This window comes from Rattus norvegicus, chromosome 3 (genome assembly GCF_021556685.1).
Source record: "Rattus norvegicus strain SHRSP/BbbUtx chromosome 3, alternate assembly SHRSP_T2T, whole genome shotgun sequence".
Taxonomy (NCBI): Eukaryota; Metazoa; Chordata; class Mammalia; order Rodentia; family Muridae; genus Rattus; species Rattus norvegicus.
Genome location: NC_141536.1, coordinates 15,138,731 through 15,157,076, shown reverse-complemented (window position 1 = coordinate 15,157,076; position 18,346 = coordinate 15,138,731). Strand labels below are relative to the sequence as shown.

The 18,346-nt window shown below is 51.1% G+C and overlaps 1 protein-coding gene across 7 annotated transcripts in view; it reads left to right on the top strand.

Moving 5' to 3' along the window:
* The window catches only part of Lrsam1 (leucine rich repeat and sterile alpha motif containing 1), a 39,460-nt gene that overhangs the window by 2,643 nt on the left and 18,471 nt on the right, over positions 1 to 18,346 (top strand). For 5 of the 7 annotated variants that reach the window (NM_001434261.1, NM_001434259.1, NM_001434260.1 and 2 more), the window contains 13 exon segments: positions 505 to 561; positions 1,448 to 1,492; positions 2,690 to 2,703; positions 2,706 to 2,760; positions 4,854 to 4,922; positions 5,890 to 5,974; positions 6,574 to 6,695; positions 9,122 to 9,212; positions 12,219 to 12,349; positions 13,873 to 13,902; positions 14,015 to 14,137; positions 14,396 to 14,535; positions 15,276 to 15,320. In NM_001434261.1, the coding sequence (NP_001421190.1) occupies positions 505 to 561; positions 1,448 to 1,492; positions 2,690 to 2,703; positions 2,706 to 2,760; positions 4,854 to 4,922; positions 5,890 to 5,974; positions 6,574 to 6,695; positions 9,122 to 9,212; positions 12,219 to 12,349; positions 13,873 to 13,902; positions 14,015 to 14,137; positions 14,396 to 14,535; positions 15,276 to 15,320 (1,007 nt within the window). 7 annotated transcript variants of the gene reach the window in all.

The window sequence follows — 18,346 nt, the reverse complement described above, 5'->3', positions numbered from 1 at the left end:
CATGGTGGTTCACAACCATCTGTAATGGGATCCGATGCCCTCTTCTGGTGTGTCTGAAGACAGCTACAGTGTACTCATATACAAAATAAATAAATAAATCTTTAAAAAAAGTTGATTTAAAAAAAAAAGAAACACTGTGAATGCTCACAGGATGAACACAACTTTGCAAACACACACAATTGGGGGAATAGGAGGTGGAACTGGATTTCTCTCAGGTGTAGTCCAGGCTATCCTGGAATGCTCTGTAGATCAAGCTGGCCTCACACTCAGATCCTCCTGCAGAGCTCTGCCTTCCTAGCGCCGAGATTAAAGTGCGTGTGCCACCATTGTACAGGAGATTTGGTTGTTTTCAAAAGCCTTTCTCTTGAAGCTGTGCAGAGAGCTAATTCTTGGGAGGTACAAGCAGGAGGGTCAGAGGCCAGCTTTGTCTACATGATGAGTTTGAAGAGACATGAGACCCCAGTCTCAAAAACATTTCATTTAAAAACATCTTTTTCTCCTCAGGCAAAAGAAGCTGGGGCAGATGACATCCTTGACATCTCTAAGTGCGAGCTTTCCGAGGTAAACCGAGCGTGATACGGGCTATAAATTGCATCTGTCCTGTTTTCTTGTGTCCTTGGGGGAAAAAACAGATGTGCAATGAGACTTTCAAAATCGCAGAAGTCAAGACGGTCAGGAAGCTCACCAATGAAATGCTGGCCCTGTGAGCATGAGGACCTCTCTGGGGCTTGGTAGCCAGCCATCCTAGCTGAGTCAGTGAACTCTACATTCGTGAGAGACTGTCTCAAAACATGCTCGACGTCTGCCTCACCCACATGCAAGTGTGCGCACACAGACACACAGACACATCCAGAAGCACTAAGAGATATTCTTTATATCGAGTTCTTTTCCAAAAGAATTGAGATGATCTTATGGCCTCAACATAATGTGCAAAAGTCAGGGCCTACTTAGAAAGTGTACCAGGCAGAGTGGAGTGCGCCTTTCTTTCCAGCATTCCATTCACAGGGCAGAAGTAGGGAGTTTGAGGTCAACCTGGGCTGCATCGTAAAACCCTGGAGAAAGGCAAGAAGGAAAACTGTGGGCAATACTCAGAGGTAGCATTTACTAAGCACACAAACTGCCTGGTGTTCATCCCCAGTGCTGTGGGGGAAGGGGAAACACATCTACAGATTCCTGAGGCGCTGGAAGAGCCGGTTCTCCACCTGTTGATGGTTCCTGATACCACAGAGTAGGTAGGCTAGAGCAGTGGGCAGTGTCCTGCCAGCTGGCTAGAGGAGGACTGACAGCACCCCTAGCTCCCTTCTTTCATAGCCCTCTCCTAGCTCAGCACTGTTTTCCGGGACAGTGACTTACTGTCACCAGTCACCCGCTCCCAACACCAGCGATGCAGAGAGAGGGGAAACACTGGCAGGTGACAAGGTGCTGACCCTTCTTTGTCTTCTCTTAGATTCCATTTGGGGCTTTTGCAACGTGCAAAGTTCTACAGAAAAAGGTGAGCAGAGTCATTGCTCAGAACTCACTTGCTGAATGTCTGCCTGGGGGGAAACCACACGGGACTTAGAGAAACCATTGTCCCTGCAGCCACCATCCTTCTCTTTGGCCCTGACCCTTCCAGCCCGCAGTAAAGGTTGCCACAGTTAGGACAGCAGGCTCTGGACGGATCTACTTTCGATATCTCTGTGACTTAAATAGTTTCCTTACATGCTCACACCTCTGTTTCTTTCTTTTATTAATTTTTTAAAGATTTATTTATTTTATATATGTGATTACACTGTTGCTGTCTTCAGACACACCAGAAAAGGGCATCAGATCCCATTAGAGATGGTTGTGAGCCACCATGTGGATGCTGGGAATTGAACCTGAGTGCCCTGAAACAAACCAGTTAGTGCTCTTAACTGCTAAGCCATCTCCAGCCAACACCCCAATTCCTTCATCTGTGGAATAAAGAAGACATTTATAGCTGTGTCTTGGTATTGTGTGAGTTAAACAAGAGATGTCATACACAGTCCAACTGTCCATCCATTCCCCACCCCTAACCCCCAGCCTCTCCACCCCAGGCCCTGCCACTGGTGCCATTAATAGGAAGGACGCTCAGTGCATTCTGGCACTCCCTCAGTTAGGAGGAGATAAAAGACTGTTCTAGGCTATGCATACAGGTGGATACGTGCACACCACCTGGGAGCATGCTTCCTGCCAACAGTGTGGTGAAATTCTGACTTCTGAAACATCCGAGCGGGGTTGGGGATTTAGCTCAGTGGTAGAGCGCTTGCCTAGCAAGCGCAAGGCCCTGGGTTCGGTCCCCAGCTCCGAAAAAAAGAAAAAAGAAGAAGAAAAAAAAAACATCCAAGCAGGAGTTGATGTCTAACAAATACAGCCACGGTAGCCAGTTAGCTTACTGTCACGGCTGCTCTTGAAGAAAGGCACTACTCTAGTTTCTGTGACCCAGGAAAGGCTAAGCTCCTGACTCCTTCTCAGAATCAAAGGATAGTTAGACTCCCAGACTCCCTCTCTCCCTGGGAATCTCAGAAGCGTCCATGGTTTTAACAGTCTCCCCCATTGTGGGTCTGGTCGAGCAAAGGTTCAGGGAGCACAGCATGGCTGCCCTGGGCCCTTCCCTTACCTCGCCCTCAGCCCTCCTGCCTGCTGCTCTTCTGTAGCCTGGCCTGACCTCGCTCGTCTTTCCTCACAGGTGTTGATTGTCCACATCTCACCTCCCTGCTGCCCAAGTCCTGCAGCCTCTTGAGCCTCGCCACCATCAAGGTAATGGGCATCCTCTAGGCACCAGGGACCCTGGGGTCCAGGTGGCAGCTGACCTTCCACACCCTCCCTGAGTGTCCTCTGGTACAGCTTACACCAGACAGTCCTCATAGAATGTGCTGGGTGTTGTTTGAGCAGCGTGTGTTTCTAAGTACTGCAGTGTGTGTGGTTGGTAAAGAAACCAACCCCATTGCCCGCCCCATGGGATGGTCCTAAACTCAGGCTGGGTCAGCAGAAGGGATGGGCATGATGGTCCAAACACGAGGGACTGGGACGGGCATCCAGAGAGGGTAACTTGACACCTCCGTGACCTGCATGGACTCCCTCCTGGACATGGTAGAATCATAATATAGTTACAAGGTCAGCTGTGGGCTGACCTATGTGAAGATGAAGCTAGGAAGGGTGGGTCCTACCCTAAGAGCAAAGACTGAAAACACACACTCTCCCCCAGTACGAGCTCCAGCAGGTGTGTGGGGGTAGCTTTTGCTCCATGGTGATTCTTTTGTTTTTAGAGGTGGTCTCTATGTAGTCCTGGCTGGCCTAGAGCTGGCTCTGTAGTCCAGTCTTACCTCAGATTCACAGAGATCTATCTCCTAAGTCCTGGAGTTGAAAGTGTGTGCCAACACACCCAGCGCTCAATGCTTTTTTTTTTTTTCTTCCATTTTTCAAGACAGGGTTTTTCTAGGGATCCCTGGCTATCCCAGAACTTGCTCTATAGCTTAGGCTGGCCTTGAACTCACAGAGATCTTCCTGCCTCTGCCTCCCAAGTGCTGGGATTAAAGCGTGCACCACCATTGCTCAGCACACTCAGTGCTTTTAAGAAACTTACTTGTAGGGGTTGGGGATTTAGCTCAGTGGTAGAGCGCGTGCCTAGGAAGCACAAGGCCCTGGGTTCGGTCCCCAGTTCCGAAAAAGAGAACCAAAAAAAAAAAAAAAAAAAGAAACTTACTTGTTTTTATTTCATGTGTCTGATTATTTGACTTTGTGTATTGTAACCCATTTGCATGCAGTGCCTAAAGAGGCCAGAAGAGGGCATCACATCTCCCAGAGGCTGCTGTGAGCTGTCCAGTGAGGGTGCTGGGAACCAAACTTGGGTCCTCCACAAGAGCTGCTTTTAACAGTTGAGCCATCTCTCTACCCTACTCCATGCTTTTGCTCCTGTGTGTGTGTGTGTGTGTGTGTGTGTGTGTGTGTGTGTGTGTGTGTGTGTGAGAGAGAGAGAGAGAGAGAGAGAGAGAGAGAGAGAGAGAGAGAGAGAGAGAATGAACTCAGGCCTTCACCATGCTGATTACCTGCTCTGCCTCTGAGTCACACCCCAGGGCGTGAATAGTTTTTATATTCAGTAAAAAGAGAATACTGAAGCCAGACATGGTAGCACATATCTGCAATCCTGAGCACTGAGGCAAGAGAATGGCTCTAGCCCGTGCTACATCGTAAGAGCCTTTTTCTAAACTGTAAAAAGATGGCTGTGACGGTAATCTGCTGGAACGAGGTGTGCTGGCACATCCCTTTAGTCCCAGCAGAGGCGAGCAGATCTCAAGTTCAAGCAGTCAGAGTTCAAGGCCAGCCAGGACTGTATACTAAGACCTTGTCTCAAAGGGGGAGGGGGGCCTGGAAAGATGGCTCGGTGGTTAAGAGCACTGACTGCTCTTCCAGAGGTCCTGAGTTCAAGTCCCAGCAACCACAAGGTGGCTCACAACCATCTGTAATGGGATTCAATGCCTTCTTCTGGTGTGTCTGAAGACAGCTACAGTGTACTCACATATATAAAATAAATAAATCTTTAAAAAAAAAAAGATCTAGGCATGGTGGTGCACACACCTTTAATCCCAGCACTCAGAGGCTGGTGGATCTCAGAGTTTGAGGCCTGCCTGATCTACAGTGTAAGTTCCAGACAGCCAGAGCTATGTGGAGAGCCCATCTCAGAAACACAAGCAAACAAACAATAAGTAAATATATAAAAGATTATGAGATTGGATGCAGTGGGCAGGAGGAAGGGTCACCATGAAGCTGCCAGGATGTGAGGTGGCCTTATCACCTGTCAGCTGCTCTGGAGTCTGGGATTTTGGAGGCTGACAGACATGTTTGTTCTGTAGGTTCTGGATCTCCATGACAACCAGCTGACAGCCCTTCCTGACGATATTGGGCAGCTGACAGCCCTGCAGGTAAGGCTGCAGGGCATAGACCTCTGTAATGAGGGGACATCCTGATATGCTGTCAGCGGTGAGCCCAGCTGTGCAGCCTTCACTGTCACAGCCTGGCTGTGAGCCTTCCAGGATTCAGCATGTACCCCATTGTACTCCTTTATATATTATGGCTTCATAGCTTTAGCTTCTTCCCCAAAAAGACAAATACCCAGACAAATGCCTCTATCTTAAAAACAGATTCCAGGGACTGTAGAGATGGCTCAGTGGTTAAGAACGCTGGCTACTCTTACACAGAACCCTGGTTGGGTTCCCAGCAACTACATGGCAGCTCACAATCATCTCTTACTCCAGTTTCAGAACATCTAGTGCCCTCTTCTGGCCTCCACAGGTACTGCACACAGGTGGTGCACTTACGTGTGGGCAACACTCTCATACACATAAAACTAAAATTTTAAATTTTTTTTTCCTTTTTTCGGAGCTGGGGACAGAACCCAGGGCCTTGCGCTTGCTAGGCAAGCGCTCTACTACTGAGCTAAATCCCCAACCCCAATTTTTTTTTTTAAAGGACAAATCCTTTACTCCCCAGGCTTCCTGATGTTTTGTCTGTAGCTGCTTCTGCCCTGTCTGAGTGCTTGATTTAAGGCTAGCCCCGAGCCAGACCTCCCCATTGCTCAACAGATAACCATATCACAGCCCTCACACCTTTCTCTCTCCACACTGGTTCATGTAATTCCTAGGCATCCTGTGTTAGTATCCATGTTGAGCCCTCAAGTAGGAAGGAGTGTGTCCAAGGGCTTGGACGCGTGACTTAACCTCTGTAAGGCTCAGTTTTCTCATGTCTTAAGTGGGACCATGGCAACCGATTCCTCCCTCTGAGGGCTGCTGGGAGAAGTAAGAACATAGTCAGTGCCTGGTGGACCGGGGCTGGGCGTGCAGATAGCCACTGCTGCCCCGAGGGGCGCTGTGTCACTGTTCTCTTTCTTAGGTATTGAATGTAGAAAGGAATCAACTGACACACCTCCCACGCTCTGTTGGGAACCTGCTGCAGCTCCAGACCCTCAACGTAAAAGGTGGGGACACAAGCCCTGTGCACGTTACCCTCAGGCAACTCCAGAGTCAGGCCACCGAGTGTGAGGGTGACGGGTGACGCTACAGACCGGACTGACCTCCTCCCAGATCAGTCTGTCTCCATGGCAACCAGAAGCAGTATGTCTATGAGCCCGAGAGTCAGAGACTTGTGGGGCAGAAGACAGACAGACAGACCATCACAGTGACAGAACGAGGTGCAATGCTGGCTGAGCAAGACAGAAGGAGGTGCAGCTGCAATGGCTCCTTGTGGCTTGGGACACTCTGATGGATGCTGGCCCCGTGACTGGCTGATCTGATAAGTCCCCAAGGCAGGCAGAGGATGGGGTTTGCTCAGCTGACATGAGAGAAGTGAAGGTTAGAGCAGTGCCTGCTCAGGAGCCCCCACAACCCACAGTGAGGTAGCGTCCAGCTGAGGTGCCGAGATAGGGTTTTCATCCTCCAAAGAGGCCGAGCTCCTCATGTACTCTTGTAGCCTCTCTGCACAGACACAGCTCATCCTGATGGGAGAGAGTAGTGGAGAGAGTAGTGCTGTATTGCAGGAGAGGCCCTCAGGACTGAGTTTGCATCTGGGTCTCTGCAGACAACAAGCTAAAGGAGCTTCCGGACACCCTGGGGGAGCTGCGGAGCCTGCGTACCCTCGACATCAGTGAAAATGAGATCCAGAGACTTCCCCAGATGCTGGCTCATGTGCGGACCCTGGAGGTGAGGCAGGGGCATTCTCTCCAGTGCTGCTTGCTGGAGTTGCCCTCTCTCCCTGAGTGCCTGGTCTCAGAGACTCATGTGGAGCTAATGGAGAGACTGCCATGTGGACGCTTGTCATGTTGTGACTTTGTTTCAGTCATGGAGGTGGGGGGGCTTAAGTGAAGGAGGGAGGATGAATCCAGAAGTGTCCCACCCTGTGGCCTTCGAGCCAGACGTTAGAGAGGAGTGAGATTTGGGACATAGCCGTGGAAATGGGCGCATCCTGTGGAGCAAGCAGGACAAGAGAGGCAGGGAACATGTGGAGTTGTGGGCCTCAGTCTGACAGGGTAGACACTGCATCGCAGCAGAACAACGGCAGGGCAGGTAGGGTGAGTGTATCCTGGGACTCGGTATGAGTCACCTCAGGGTGACACAACTAAGCTTCCCACCGCAGGCGGCTCACAGAAAGGAACTCTATGTCCTCACAATCCGGATGAGGCTCCAGATCCCAGTGTCAACAGGGTTGGCTCCTCCTGGAGCCCCTTTGCATGTGGGCTGTGTCCATCCTCTGGCTCTGCTTGTCTGTGTCAAGTCTCCTCTTTAATCACCAGTCTGATTAGGTTAGGGTGCAGCCTGGCTCTAAATGAGGTGACGTTCTGGAGGGCTTAGGACTTCAGTGTATAAAGCAGGCATGCAGCTCAGCCCACCACAGGGTGCACTAGGTGGCGCACTCGGGGACAGCTCTCAGTCATGACACAGAGCCATGCTGCTCTTCGGGCTCTTTTGTGTGTTTGTTCAGACAAAGTCTCATGTAGCCCAGGCTGGCCTTGAATCTACTGTGTAGCTGAGGATAGCCTTGAACTTTTGATCCTCTTGCCTCCACCTCCAGAGTGCTGAGATTACAGATGTGCACCAATGCAGATGTGCACCAACCCACTCACTTTGTGTGGTGCTAGGGATCAAACTGAGGGCTTTGTGTATGCTAGGCAAGTACTTTCTGCCAACTGAGCCATCCCTCACCCCCACCCACTCAGCACTGTGGGAACCTGGGCCTGTGTTAGCTCCTTGAACCCTCCCAGAACCCCTGTGAGACACATCCTGTTAGACTATGCCAATGAAGAAACTAGGGTACAAACGGTTTACTGGACTTCTCAGAGGCCACACAAGCTGGTCATAGATGGTTCTGAACAACCCTGTGGCTGTCACCTCTGCAAAGCTTAGTATTTGTCACAGTGGTAACAACCTGGCCGAGCATCCCAGTCCCCGCTCCCCCTGCTTTTGTGAATCACCCCTGTCAAGCCAGACTGAGGAGCAGCAGTGTCTGGGGAAGTGGCAGGTGAGCAGGGACAGCGCATCTGTGTCTGGTGCCCATCGCAAGGTGATGAAGCTTGGTGTACTCAGTCTTCCTCTGTCTCCCTGGAAAACATTCTATGCCGATGGGACTTTCTCCTGACTGTGGAGCCCAATTCAGTGGCCGTTAGCCATATACAACTCTTGAGCATTTGAAATGTGCTTGATTGGACCAAGGAACTAAATGGTGGTATTGAGTCTTTACCAAGTCTTAGGTAAATAGTCGCATGTGCTTTGCAGTTACCGTGTGTGTGCACTGCTCAGAGCACGTCCCTGGTCCTGAGGCTGTGCTGAGACACTGAGAGTCCTAGGGGACTGAGGATGTGGCTCACATAGCCGAAGTGACCCTAACTAATTAAAACTGAAATGAGGGGGTTGGGGATTTAGCTCAGTGGTAGAGCGCTTGCCTACCAAGCACAAGGCCCTGGGTTCAGTCCTCAGCTCCAAAAAAAAAAAAAAAAAAAAAAAACTGAAATGAGGCCTGCTTGTGACGGTGCATGCACCCCTGTAATCACGACACTTGGGAAGCAGAGGCAGAAGGACCACAAGTTCAATGCAGTCTGAACCATGGAACAAGATCTTGTCTCAAGAAAAAAAAAAATGGTCTGGGGCAGTGACTCAGTGGGGAGAGTGTTCGAAAAGGACCTGGATTTGGTCCCTAGAGCTGGTGCCGTAAAAGCCCAGTACCCTTGATCCCAGCCGTGGGGAGGCAGAGACAGGTGGGTCCCTGGGCCTCACTAGCTGACTAAGCAAGTTCCAGACCAGTGACAAAAAGCAGAGGATGGTTCCTAGTGGCCAGCACTCGGTATCCCCTGGCCCTCCGCACATGCACACACAACTCAAGAAGTATAAGCAGCCACATGTGACCTCCAGCCACCACCCTGGGCAGTGTGGCCCAGAGTCCACACCCACAGGCAGCTACCACACTTTGCTAATGATAACTAGTGTCACCTAGGCGGGATTACTGCTCTTTAAACTTGGCTTCTCTGCTCCCTGGGTGCTCCCAGTAGGCAGGGGAGAGAGTAAGCACCCAAGTTAATAACAAAACCAGGTGGCTTTCAACTACGCTGTAAAGAAGGGGTTCCCTGTGTCCACAGACGCTGAGCCTCGATGCCTTGTCAATGGTCTACCCCCCACCAGAGGTGTGTGGCGCTGGCACTGCGGCCGTGCAGCAGTTCCTCTGCAAAGGTAAAGGCAGGCCACCCCGCTGGCCATCACCCACCACCAGGTTGGGGACAGCAAAGACTAGCTGGTCAGACTGCCTGCCTGGAGGTCAGGGTCCCGTGAGGGAGACAGGTCATGAACAATCACAGGGAAGTGAGCACCCAGGCTGAGCTTAGAGAGCAGAGTCGGGCATTGGCTTAGGTAAGGGCCAGGGAAGGCCTGTGAGAGAAACAGCTGACACCTGAGGGCCAGGAAAAGACTGTGCTCCTAGCACCGGAGGCCAGTGTTGGGGGCCTAGAGCAAGTAGGAGATCCTAAGGGATGATGGAGAGAAGGCCAGGGTAGCTGGGGTGCTGGAGGCAGGCAAAACTGAGGAGAGGGGGCAGAGCCCAGCAGGAGAGCTGGTTTCACAGAGATCACATCATAAAGAGTCATCATAAAGAGAAAAAGTGGAGAGCTGTGAGCTGGGCAGGCCCCTGGGGAGACCCCAGTGGCCTGAGCTTGGAGAAAGAATGAGGTTAAGCATCACTAAGGACTAAAACCTAGGGCCCCCATTGGTCTAGGACCATGAGGAAGCAGCCTCAGCTGTTGTCATCTATGGCTCCTGTCACCTGGGACATTATCAGGGCATAGCCTCTGGTCGTCTGCATTATTCTTGGTGCAAAGTGCAGGGAGGGAAGATCTTTTCTAAGAGCAAAAGGTGCCATACCTTGTGGCCTGGGACTGTAGGCAGTCCATAGAGCACAGAGCACTCACCTGGTATGTAAGGCCTGGATTCCATCTCCTGAAGAAAGGCCCACACCTGAAACCTTCCTGAATAGGAGACAGCGCCATCAGTAAGGCCAGTGAGCCTCGAGTTAACTAAACAAAGTTCTCTTCAAACAGTACCACCCAGGGAACAGAGGGTCTGTCCTGTCCAATGGGACTTATTTTTATTTGTATTCTGACTTATTATTATACCAACTTATTGTATTGGCCTTGAACTTAGAATCCTCCTACTTCAGCCTCCTGAGTGCTGGGGTTGTAGTTTTGGTCCTTCAAAAGCAAATTCCCCGCAGGACTGAAGAGACAAGCATTGACTGCTTTTCTAGAGGACCTCGGTTCAATTCCCAGCACTGACCTGGCAGCTCAAGTTCTGGGAGATCCAGTGCCCTCTTCTGGCCTCTAAAGGCACCAGCCATGCGTACACACGGACACAGAAAACACTAAGACATGTAAAATAGATAATACTAAAATTAAAACCTAAACAGCCCCCTGCTGGCCTACCTCCTCCAGCCAGGCTCCAATGTCTACTCAATAATTTCATTAAGAGTCCATGGAGAGGGAGCTGGAGAGATGGCTCAGCGGTTAAGAGCACTGACTGCTCTTCCAGAGGTCCTGAGTTCAAATCCCAGCAACCACATGGTGGCTCACAACCATCTCTAATGGAATCTGATGCCCTCTTCTGGCACAGCTGAAGACAACTACAGTGTACTCATCTATGATAAATAAATAAATCTTTAAAAAAAAAAAAAAAAAAAAGAGTCCATGGAGAACTGGGTGGTGGTGTCCACACCTTTAATCCCAGCACTCGGAGGCAGAGGCAGGCAGATCTCTGAGTTTGAGGCCAGCCTGGTCTACAGAGTGAGTTCCAATATAGCTAGGGCTGCACAGAGAAGCCCTGTCTTAAAAAGACAAGGCAAAATGATCTGCAGTTTGAGGTCAGGCTATGGCACCTGACAGTCCTGTCTCAGGAGAGACTGCAGAAGCAGCTTAGCTGCTGCGTGCTGGCTGCTGTACGTGAAGCTCTGAGTTCACATCCCAGTACCGCGTCATGGGTGTAGCAGCCCAGATCTGTAATCCTAGCGCTCCAGAGGTGGCAGCAGGTACACAGTCCAGGCCAGCCCGAGACATTTGAGACCCCATTTCCAAGTAAATAATAAACTATTGTGGGGTGCGAGGACGAGTACTTGGAAAGACAGGGACATCAGAGTCCGTCCTGGGCCAGCCTGGGTTATGGAGGGAGTTCAGGGTTAGCCTGAGCTATGTAGCAAGACCCTGTCTCCTTCTCCCTCTCTGTATGTTGTCTGTATCTGTTCAAGCTGAGTGTTCAGGCCTTCAGCTCAGTACTCTGACTAGCTGTTTGTCCTACAGAAAGAGAAGCCATATTGTCTACACCTGCTTACAGCCACACTTCCCAATAGTGGTGCCCAGCGGTAGGACGGTGAACTACTTCATACTCACATGTGAACACCACACTGCCCTGAGCAGAGCAGACTGTTTACAGCATGCTACAAGAGTCTCTGAGGGGGAGTAAAGGCAGAGAAGCAGGCACTGGCAAGTGTTTGTGTCAGGCAGCCCCTGCACTGAGCCCACACCGCCCCTGCTCGTAAGGGTGTGTTCGCTTTTAAATGTTCTTCCAGGTATAGCAGAGCAGTTGTCTAGGGTACACAAAGCTCTGGCTTGAGTTCCTAGCTGCTAAAATAAAGGAAAAAATCTTTTCTGGGTAGAGTAGTATATGCCTATAATATTTACACTCCCGGGGAAACAGATGCAGGAAGATTGCGAATTTGAGGCCAGCCCGGGCTATCTACTGAGGGTCAATACCAAAGTAATGTTTCAAGATCCTCTAACGTTTATGTAAGCAATAGACATACAAATAAAGGAGTAGATATTCCCAACTACAGAGCTTAAATATAGATGATGGCATATACTGCCCCGGGTGGGGGGCGGGGGTAAACAAAGGCATCCCAGCCCTTTTTCTGTTTTTCACTTTCAGACAGGGTTTTGCTGTTACTAAGCTGGCCTTGAACTTGCTTTGTAGCCCTCGAAGGCTTAGAACTTGCCGTCATTCTGGTTTCTGAGTAGCTGGGATTACAAGCCTATGTCACCAGGCCTGACACCAAGCTGTAATCATGAGACAGTAGCGCAGCCCAGCTCAGGGAGATGAGAATGGATGGAGTCAGCAAAGGTGGCTACAGTTGGGGAAGGTGAGGATGGCAGGAGCCTGCAGCCAGGGTCTCCTGGCCAGCTAGTGCCTCTTTCCCCACAGAGTCAGGCCTGGACTATTACCCACCTTCTCAGTACCTGCTGCCAGTCCTGGAGCAAGATGGAGCCGAGAACTCCCAGGACAGCCCTGATGGACCCACACGCAGATTCTCCAGGGAGGAGGCTGAATGGCAGGTAAGGAGAGTTGCCTGCGTGGCGAGCCTGCCTGGGGGGTTGCATGGACGTGCCAGAGGTACCAGCGTGGGCGTGCCTGTGTGGGCATTGAGAGCTGCCGGCATAAGAAGTGTTCAGAGCTGTGCCCATAGATTCCCCCTCAGACCCGCAGGCTCAGCGACCATGGCTGCCCCAGGCCACCAGCTCAGCTATCCAGGTTTCCTCTCTGTTCCCTGAACAAACCATATCCCTGTCCCCACAGCATCTTGGGGCAAGCCACTCCTACCTGGAACTCTTCCCTGCTCATGCTTTGATTTTAATTTTATCTTATTAATTTTTTATATTTTTATATTTAGCCAAGGATGACATCAACTTTAAAAACTTATTATTCTGTGTGTGTGTGTGTGTGTGTGTGTGTGTGTGTGTGTGTGTGTGTGTGTAACAGGATGCACATGGCCACCAGAGGCCTCCTGCCATACTGTGGTCCTAAGGATCAAGCTCAGGTCACCAGGCTTGGCGGCATAGCCATGTCTCTGGCCCTGGTTCTCTCAGTGTAGACAGTACGTGCTGTGAGCATCAGCAGCCTAGGTCAGACCTGCTCTGGGCTCTGAGTTCTTCCCACTGTCCTGACAGCGCTCCGCAGTGCCAAACTCAGTAAAGGACTGTGTGCTAAATAGCTGGTTACAGTCTATCCCCAATGCCTGACAGCTTCTGGAAGCCAAGAGCATGTCCACATTGTCCCTTGTCTCTCCAGTGCTTCCTGACCACGTGCCACTCACTGGCCAGGACGACCCAGTGACTCCGGTATAGTGAGGGGGACAGATAGTGAAGGGGACACACATAGGTCAGCACCAGTGGAAGGAAGGCTTTCGATGTCCCCAGCTGTGGGCCTGCATGGCCCGGGAGGGGGCAGTGCTTAGCAAAGTTTGCCACAGCCATCTGGACACACCTGCTGCTGGAGGAGGCAGGACCTGCCTCTGCCCACCTCTGTGGTCATCCCAGCTCACAAAACAGGTCTCTGCTGGCCGTGGGTAGGAACTCCAGCTGCCTGCAGTGTAGGCTTCAGTCTTCCAGAGCCTGTCTCTTTAGGTGTTAATGGAAACTGGACACGGAAGAGCTGACTAAGCGGGAACCCTACGCCTTTCAAATATGAACGCATCTGTAGTGCCTGTTGGGCCTTATCTGAGTTAGTCTCCACCTTCTCTGTAGAATAATTCTCCAGGAACATATACAGTACCTTTGTGCTTGCAGAGGTTTGGGTGACCAGAGTTGGTCTCATTACACAGACAGCCAGGGAGGCAGACGGCTCCTGTTTTGATCTTTCCGGGGCCCCAGGTCACCTGCCCAGCACTGCCTTGCAGAGCTGTCTTGAGGGCTCCTTCCTCCCCGTGGTGTCAGCACACAGTGGTTCTTGCCGTGGAGCCCGGGACCGAGACCAGCTCTCTTCCTTCCATCTCCTCATCCAGTGGGGCAGGTTGGGTGTGCTGTGGCCCAGTGGAAACCACAGTCACCGACCTGGCCTCACCTCTGTTGTTCTCCCGCAGAATCGGTTCTCCGACTACGAGAAGCGAAAGGTAAGGGCTTTCCCCTGCCCCTTTGCTTCTCCCCGAGGATTGCAGCTCCTCAGAGTTGACGGGTGGCTTCCCTCTGATTTAATCATGAAGGGCAGACATCTTGTCCCCACAGGAGCAGAAGATGCTGGAGAAGCTGGAGTTCGAGCGGCGCCTGGACCTCGGGCAGCGGGAGCATGCTGAGCTGCTCCAGCAGAGCCACAGCCACAAGGACGAGATCCTGCAGACGGTCAAGCAGGTGTGTGACACACGTGTCCCAAGCCTGGCCTCCTGGAACAGGCTATGGCACCTACCAGATGACAAAGCAGGGGATTGCTCTGCCCTGCCATCCCCTGGCAGCAGGAATGGAGGCCTTCACTAGATACCGTGGGCAGCATCCTTGACCACAGTGGGCCCAGGAAGGACCAGCCCAAGGTCACAAAGGAACCTGCAAAGGGAGAGGAACCCCACTCCCCTTCCTCCAGTCAAAATCCCGACTGTGCCTCCCCCACTACAGGAGCAGACACGGCTCGAGCAGGGCCTGAGTGAGCGCCAGCGCTGCCTGGATGCAGAACGGCAGCAGCTGCAGGAGCAGCTCAAGCAGTCGGAGCAGAGCATTGCCAGCCGCATCCAGAGACTCCTGCAGGACAATCAGAGGTCAGTCCTGGCCAGCCCCAGAATGCCCTCTGAGGGCCAGGGGCAGAGGGTCTCGCCTCAGTCTTCATCCTTGCTCAAGCATTCCTCAGCTAGGATGCAGGAAACCTGCCCTGGGGATTACAGAATGGGGTTCTGTCACGAGACTTCTGACTACTTAGCCAGCACCCCAGTCTCCACTCCTGCAGTCCGTTTCCCTTCTGTATTTCAGCAGGTGATAATCACAGCCTTCCTGCATTTGGCTTCCAAGTAGCCTGTTTCTGAGGTCAGCCACTGACCATATAGGCAAAAAACTGTCTTAGATAGAATAGACTGTCGAATATAAGAACTTCATGGTGGGCTTAGAGAGAAAGGAGCCAAACAGAGATCTCAAGAGGCCTGAAAACATCTAGTTTGGGGTACACTGCAGAAGGTTCTAGAAACTGGCTGTGGCCACATGCCCCACTAGCTCCAGGCTTCTTGCTTCCAGGCCTTGTTCCTCTGTCATCTGTCAGTGCAGCGGGAGAGGGAACCTTTGCCGGTGCTTCTGGGCCAGACGTCCTTCTGGGCCAAGCGCTGTGTTCCCACGCATTTACCCAGTCACCTAAGAAGGGCTTTCACCGTGCCACAGGAGAGCTAGAGGGGGCTTCCCAGCCCAAGCAGAGCTCTGGGGTGGTGAGCTCAGCCAGTGTGGTGAGGCAGGCAGCCTGGTTGGAAGCAGCATCATTGGTGCCCACAGGACCCATCTCTGGTTTTTTCCACAGGCAAAAGAAGAGTTCTGAGATTCTGAAATCACTGGAGAATGAGAGGTGAGTGGGCCTCTAGGACCACACGTCTAGAGAAAGTTCCCTGGGTGCTCACAGTTCTGGGGGACAGACACCCTGGGGTGCTCACAGCTCTGGGGGACAGACACCCTGGGGTGCTCACAGCTCTGGGGGACAGACACCCTGGGGTGCTCACAGCTCTGTGGAACAGACACCCTGGAGGACTCACAGCTCTGGGGGGCAGATACCCTGGAGGACTCACAGCTCTGGGGGACAGATACCCTGGGGTGCTCACAGCTCTGGGGGGCAGATACCCTGGGGGACACACAGCTCTGGGAAACAGACGCCCTGGGGTGCTCACAGCTCTGGGAAACAGACACTCTGGGGAAAGGCAGCCCTGGCCCCTCCAGCTTGTGCTGTGTAGTCTCCCTGATAGTCTAGGGTAGAATCACCTCAGTATCTAGTTAATAATGACTCTTTTCGAGTGTCTTAAAATATATGTACCCTTGTGGGAAAAACTCAGAAATTTGAAGGGAGAAAGCTGGATCTGTAATGACCATCTGTACCTCAGGTATAAAAAAACATTCTTGGGGGCTGGAGAGATGGCTCAGCAGTTAAGAACACTGATTGCTCTTCCAAAGGTCCTGAGTTCAATTCCCAGCAACCACATGGTGGCTCACAACCATCTGTAATGGGATCTGATGCCCTCTTCTGGTGTGTCTGAAGACAGTGACAGTGTACTCACATGAAATAAATAAATAAATCTTTAAAAAAAAAAAAAAACATTCTTGGGGCTGGGGATTAGCTCAGTGGTAGAGCGCTTACCTAGGAAGCGCAAGGCCCTGGGTTCGGTCCCCAGCTCCGAAAAAAAGAACCAAAAAAAAAAAAAAATTCTTAAAAAATTAGTCCAGGTATGGCCGTGCATGCCTTTAATCCCAGCATGAAGGAGATAGGGGCAGTTGGTTATCTGTGAGTTCAAGGCCAACCTGGTCTACATAGTGAATTCCAGAGCAGCCAGAGCTACATAGAGAGATCTTGTTGCAAACCAAAAATAAATGAATGAAATTTTTTAAAGTCCACAACTGTAAAAAAAGAATGTGGGTGTTTGTTTGTTTGTTTGTTTGTTTTTGTGCCCCAAGCAACAGCTGCTTCAGTCCCTCAAGTAAGTGAATTATTTGCCTGGAATCTCACACATTCCCCGGTCTGCTCTAAACCCTCTCCAGAGCCCTGTAAAGCTCAATATGAGACAACACAACACAATTAACAACTCTGCTCCATTGGGGAAATGTGCTCATACCAGGTCAGACGTGGGGTTTTTCCAGGTACAGTTGATCAGCAGTTGGTTGAATCTACAGACAGGGAACCCACAGGTACACAGGACTGACCACATCCCTCCACTGCTAGACAGGACAGGGTTAAAGTGGAGCAGCCTCCTGCTTGGGATATTTTTCATGTGGAAAGCAGAGGGACCCTCCTGAGGATTGCCCCTGGGTGGCTGTGACGGACATGAAGTAGAGTCGTGGCCCTTTTCACTTTGCCATGGGTATTACCAAGTTGGCTACTTTGAGACATTTGTCCTCAGGGAGAGTAGGTCAGGCCTGGGACGCAGCTGTCACTCTAGCATTGGGGAAGTAGAAGCAGAAGTTCAGATCAGGAGTTCAAGGCCAGTCAGTTCCACTCCATATCGTACCAGAAAGGGCCTGAGAGAGGACTCAGTAAAGAGCCTGCCACACAGGCGTGAGTGCAGAGTTTAGACCCAGCCTTAGCATCTACATAAAACCCAAGCATGGCAGTGCGTGCCTGTGATTGTAGGACAGGAGGCAGAAACAGGAACCTGAAAGGCTCACTGGCCAGCCTACCGGAACTAATAAGCTTCAGGTTTAATGAGAAATCCTGTCTCAAAAAATAAGGTGGAGAGGGATAGAGGAAGGCGTGTGGCATTGACCCATGGCCTACACACACACACACACACACACACACACACACACACACACGAATGCATATATGTATACACACTCATCCAAAGTAAGACTGAGCATGGAGGTGCATGTCTGTAACCCTAGCACTCAAGAGGATCACAAGCTCAAGATCAGCCTGGTCAACACGAGAAGTTCTAGGCCAGCCTTGGCTACATAATGAGGCCTGTCCAAAAAAGAAAAGAAAAATAAATGTTTAAAGGAGAGGAAGGAAGGAGAAAGAAACAAAAATAAGTGGTGGTAGGAAGGGCTGGCCTCTTCCTTCCCGGGGTGTCCGCTGTAACTGCTGAGTCTCCTGGGCCCCACAGTAATGGTCTTTCTGAGCTATGCTGGGAACCTCCCCTCCCCAGTCTTCTTAACCCTCAGCACCTAGGAAGACCTTCAGAGTACTCCCTGGGTCTGCCTTGTCCAATCCAGTTGTGTGCCTTTGAGGCACAGCTGAGCAGTAACTGGCGCCACCATCCAACTAGGCCTTACTGACAGACCATATCTGGTGCTGGGCTAGACCGGCCCAGAGGACAGCCCGGTATCAGCGGCAGCAAATGGAGCCTCTCAGAGGATCCAGACTTTGAACATGCAGGATACTAATCAATTGAGCCACTCCTGATAGAAGAATTCAAGGCAGCACGTACAGTGTATGTATGTGGTACATACATGTATGTATGTGCATGTATGTGGTACAGTGTGCATGTATGTGTGCAAAGTTACAGTGTGCTCGTGTATATGCAAAATTACCTTTAAATGTCTTCACTTCTTATGTCATAGATGGAGTTTTATGCCAAAAACCTGGCTTATAGGGACTGGAGAAATGGCCCAATAGATGAGAGCACTGGCTGCTCTTCCAGAGGACCTTGGTTCAATTCCCAGCACCCACATGGCTGCTTACAACAATCTGTAACTCCAGTTCAAGGGATCTGACACCTTCTGGCCCCTATGGGCCCCAGGCACAAATGGGGAAGACAGATATTCACGTAGGCGGAAGACCCATACACGTAATCATTTTTAAAACCTTGTTTGCACTCAGAAGGCAAAGGCAGCAGCCAGGGCTACATAATAGACCCTGCCTGACAGACAAGAAAGAATAAAGGTCTTGTG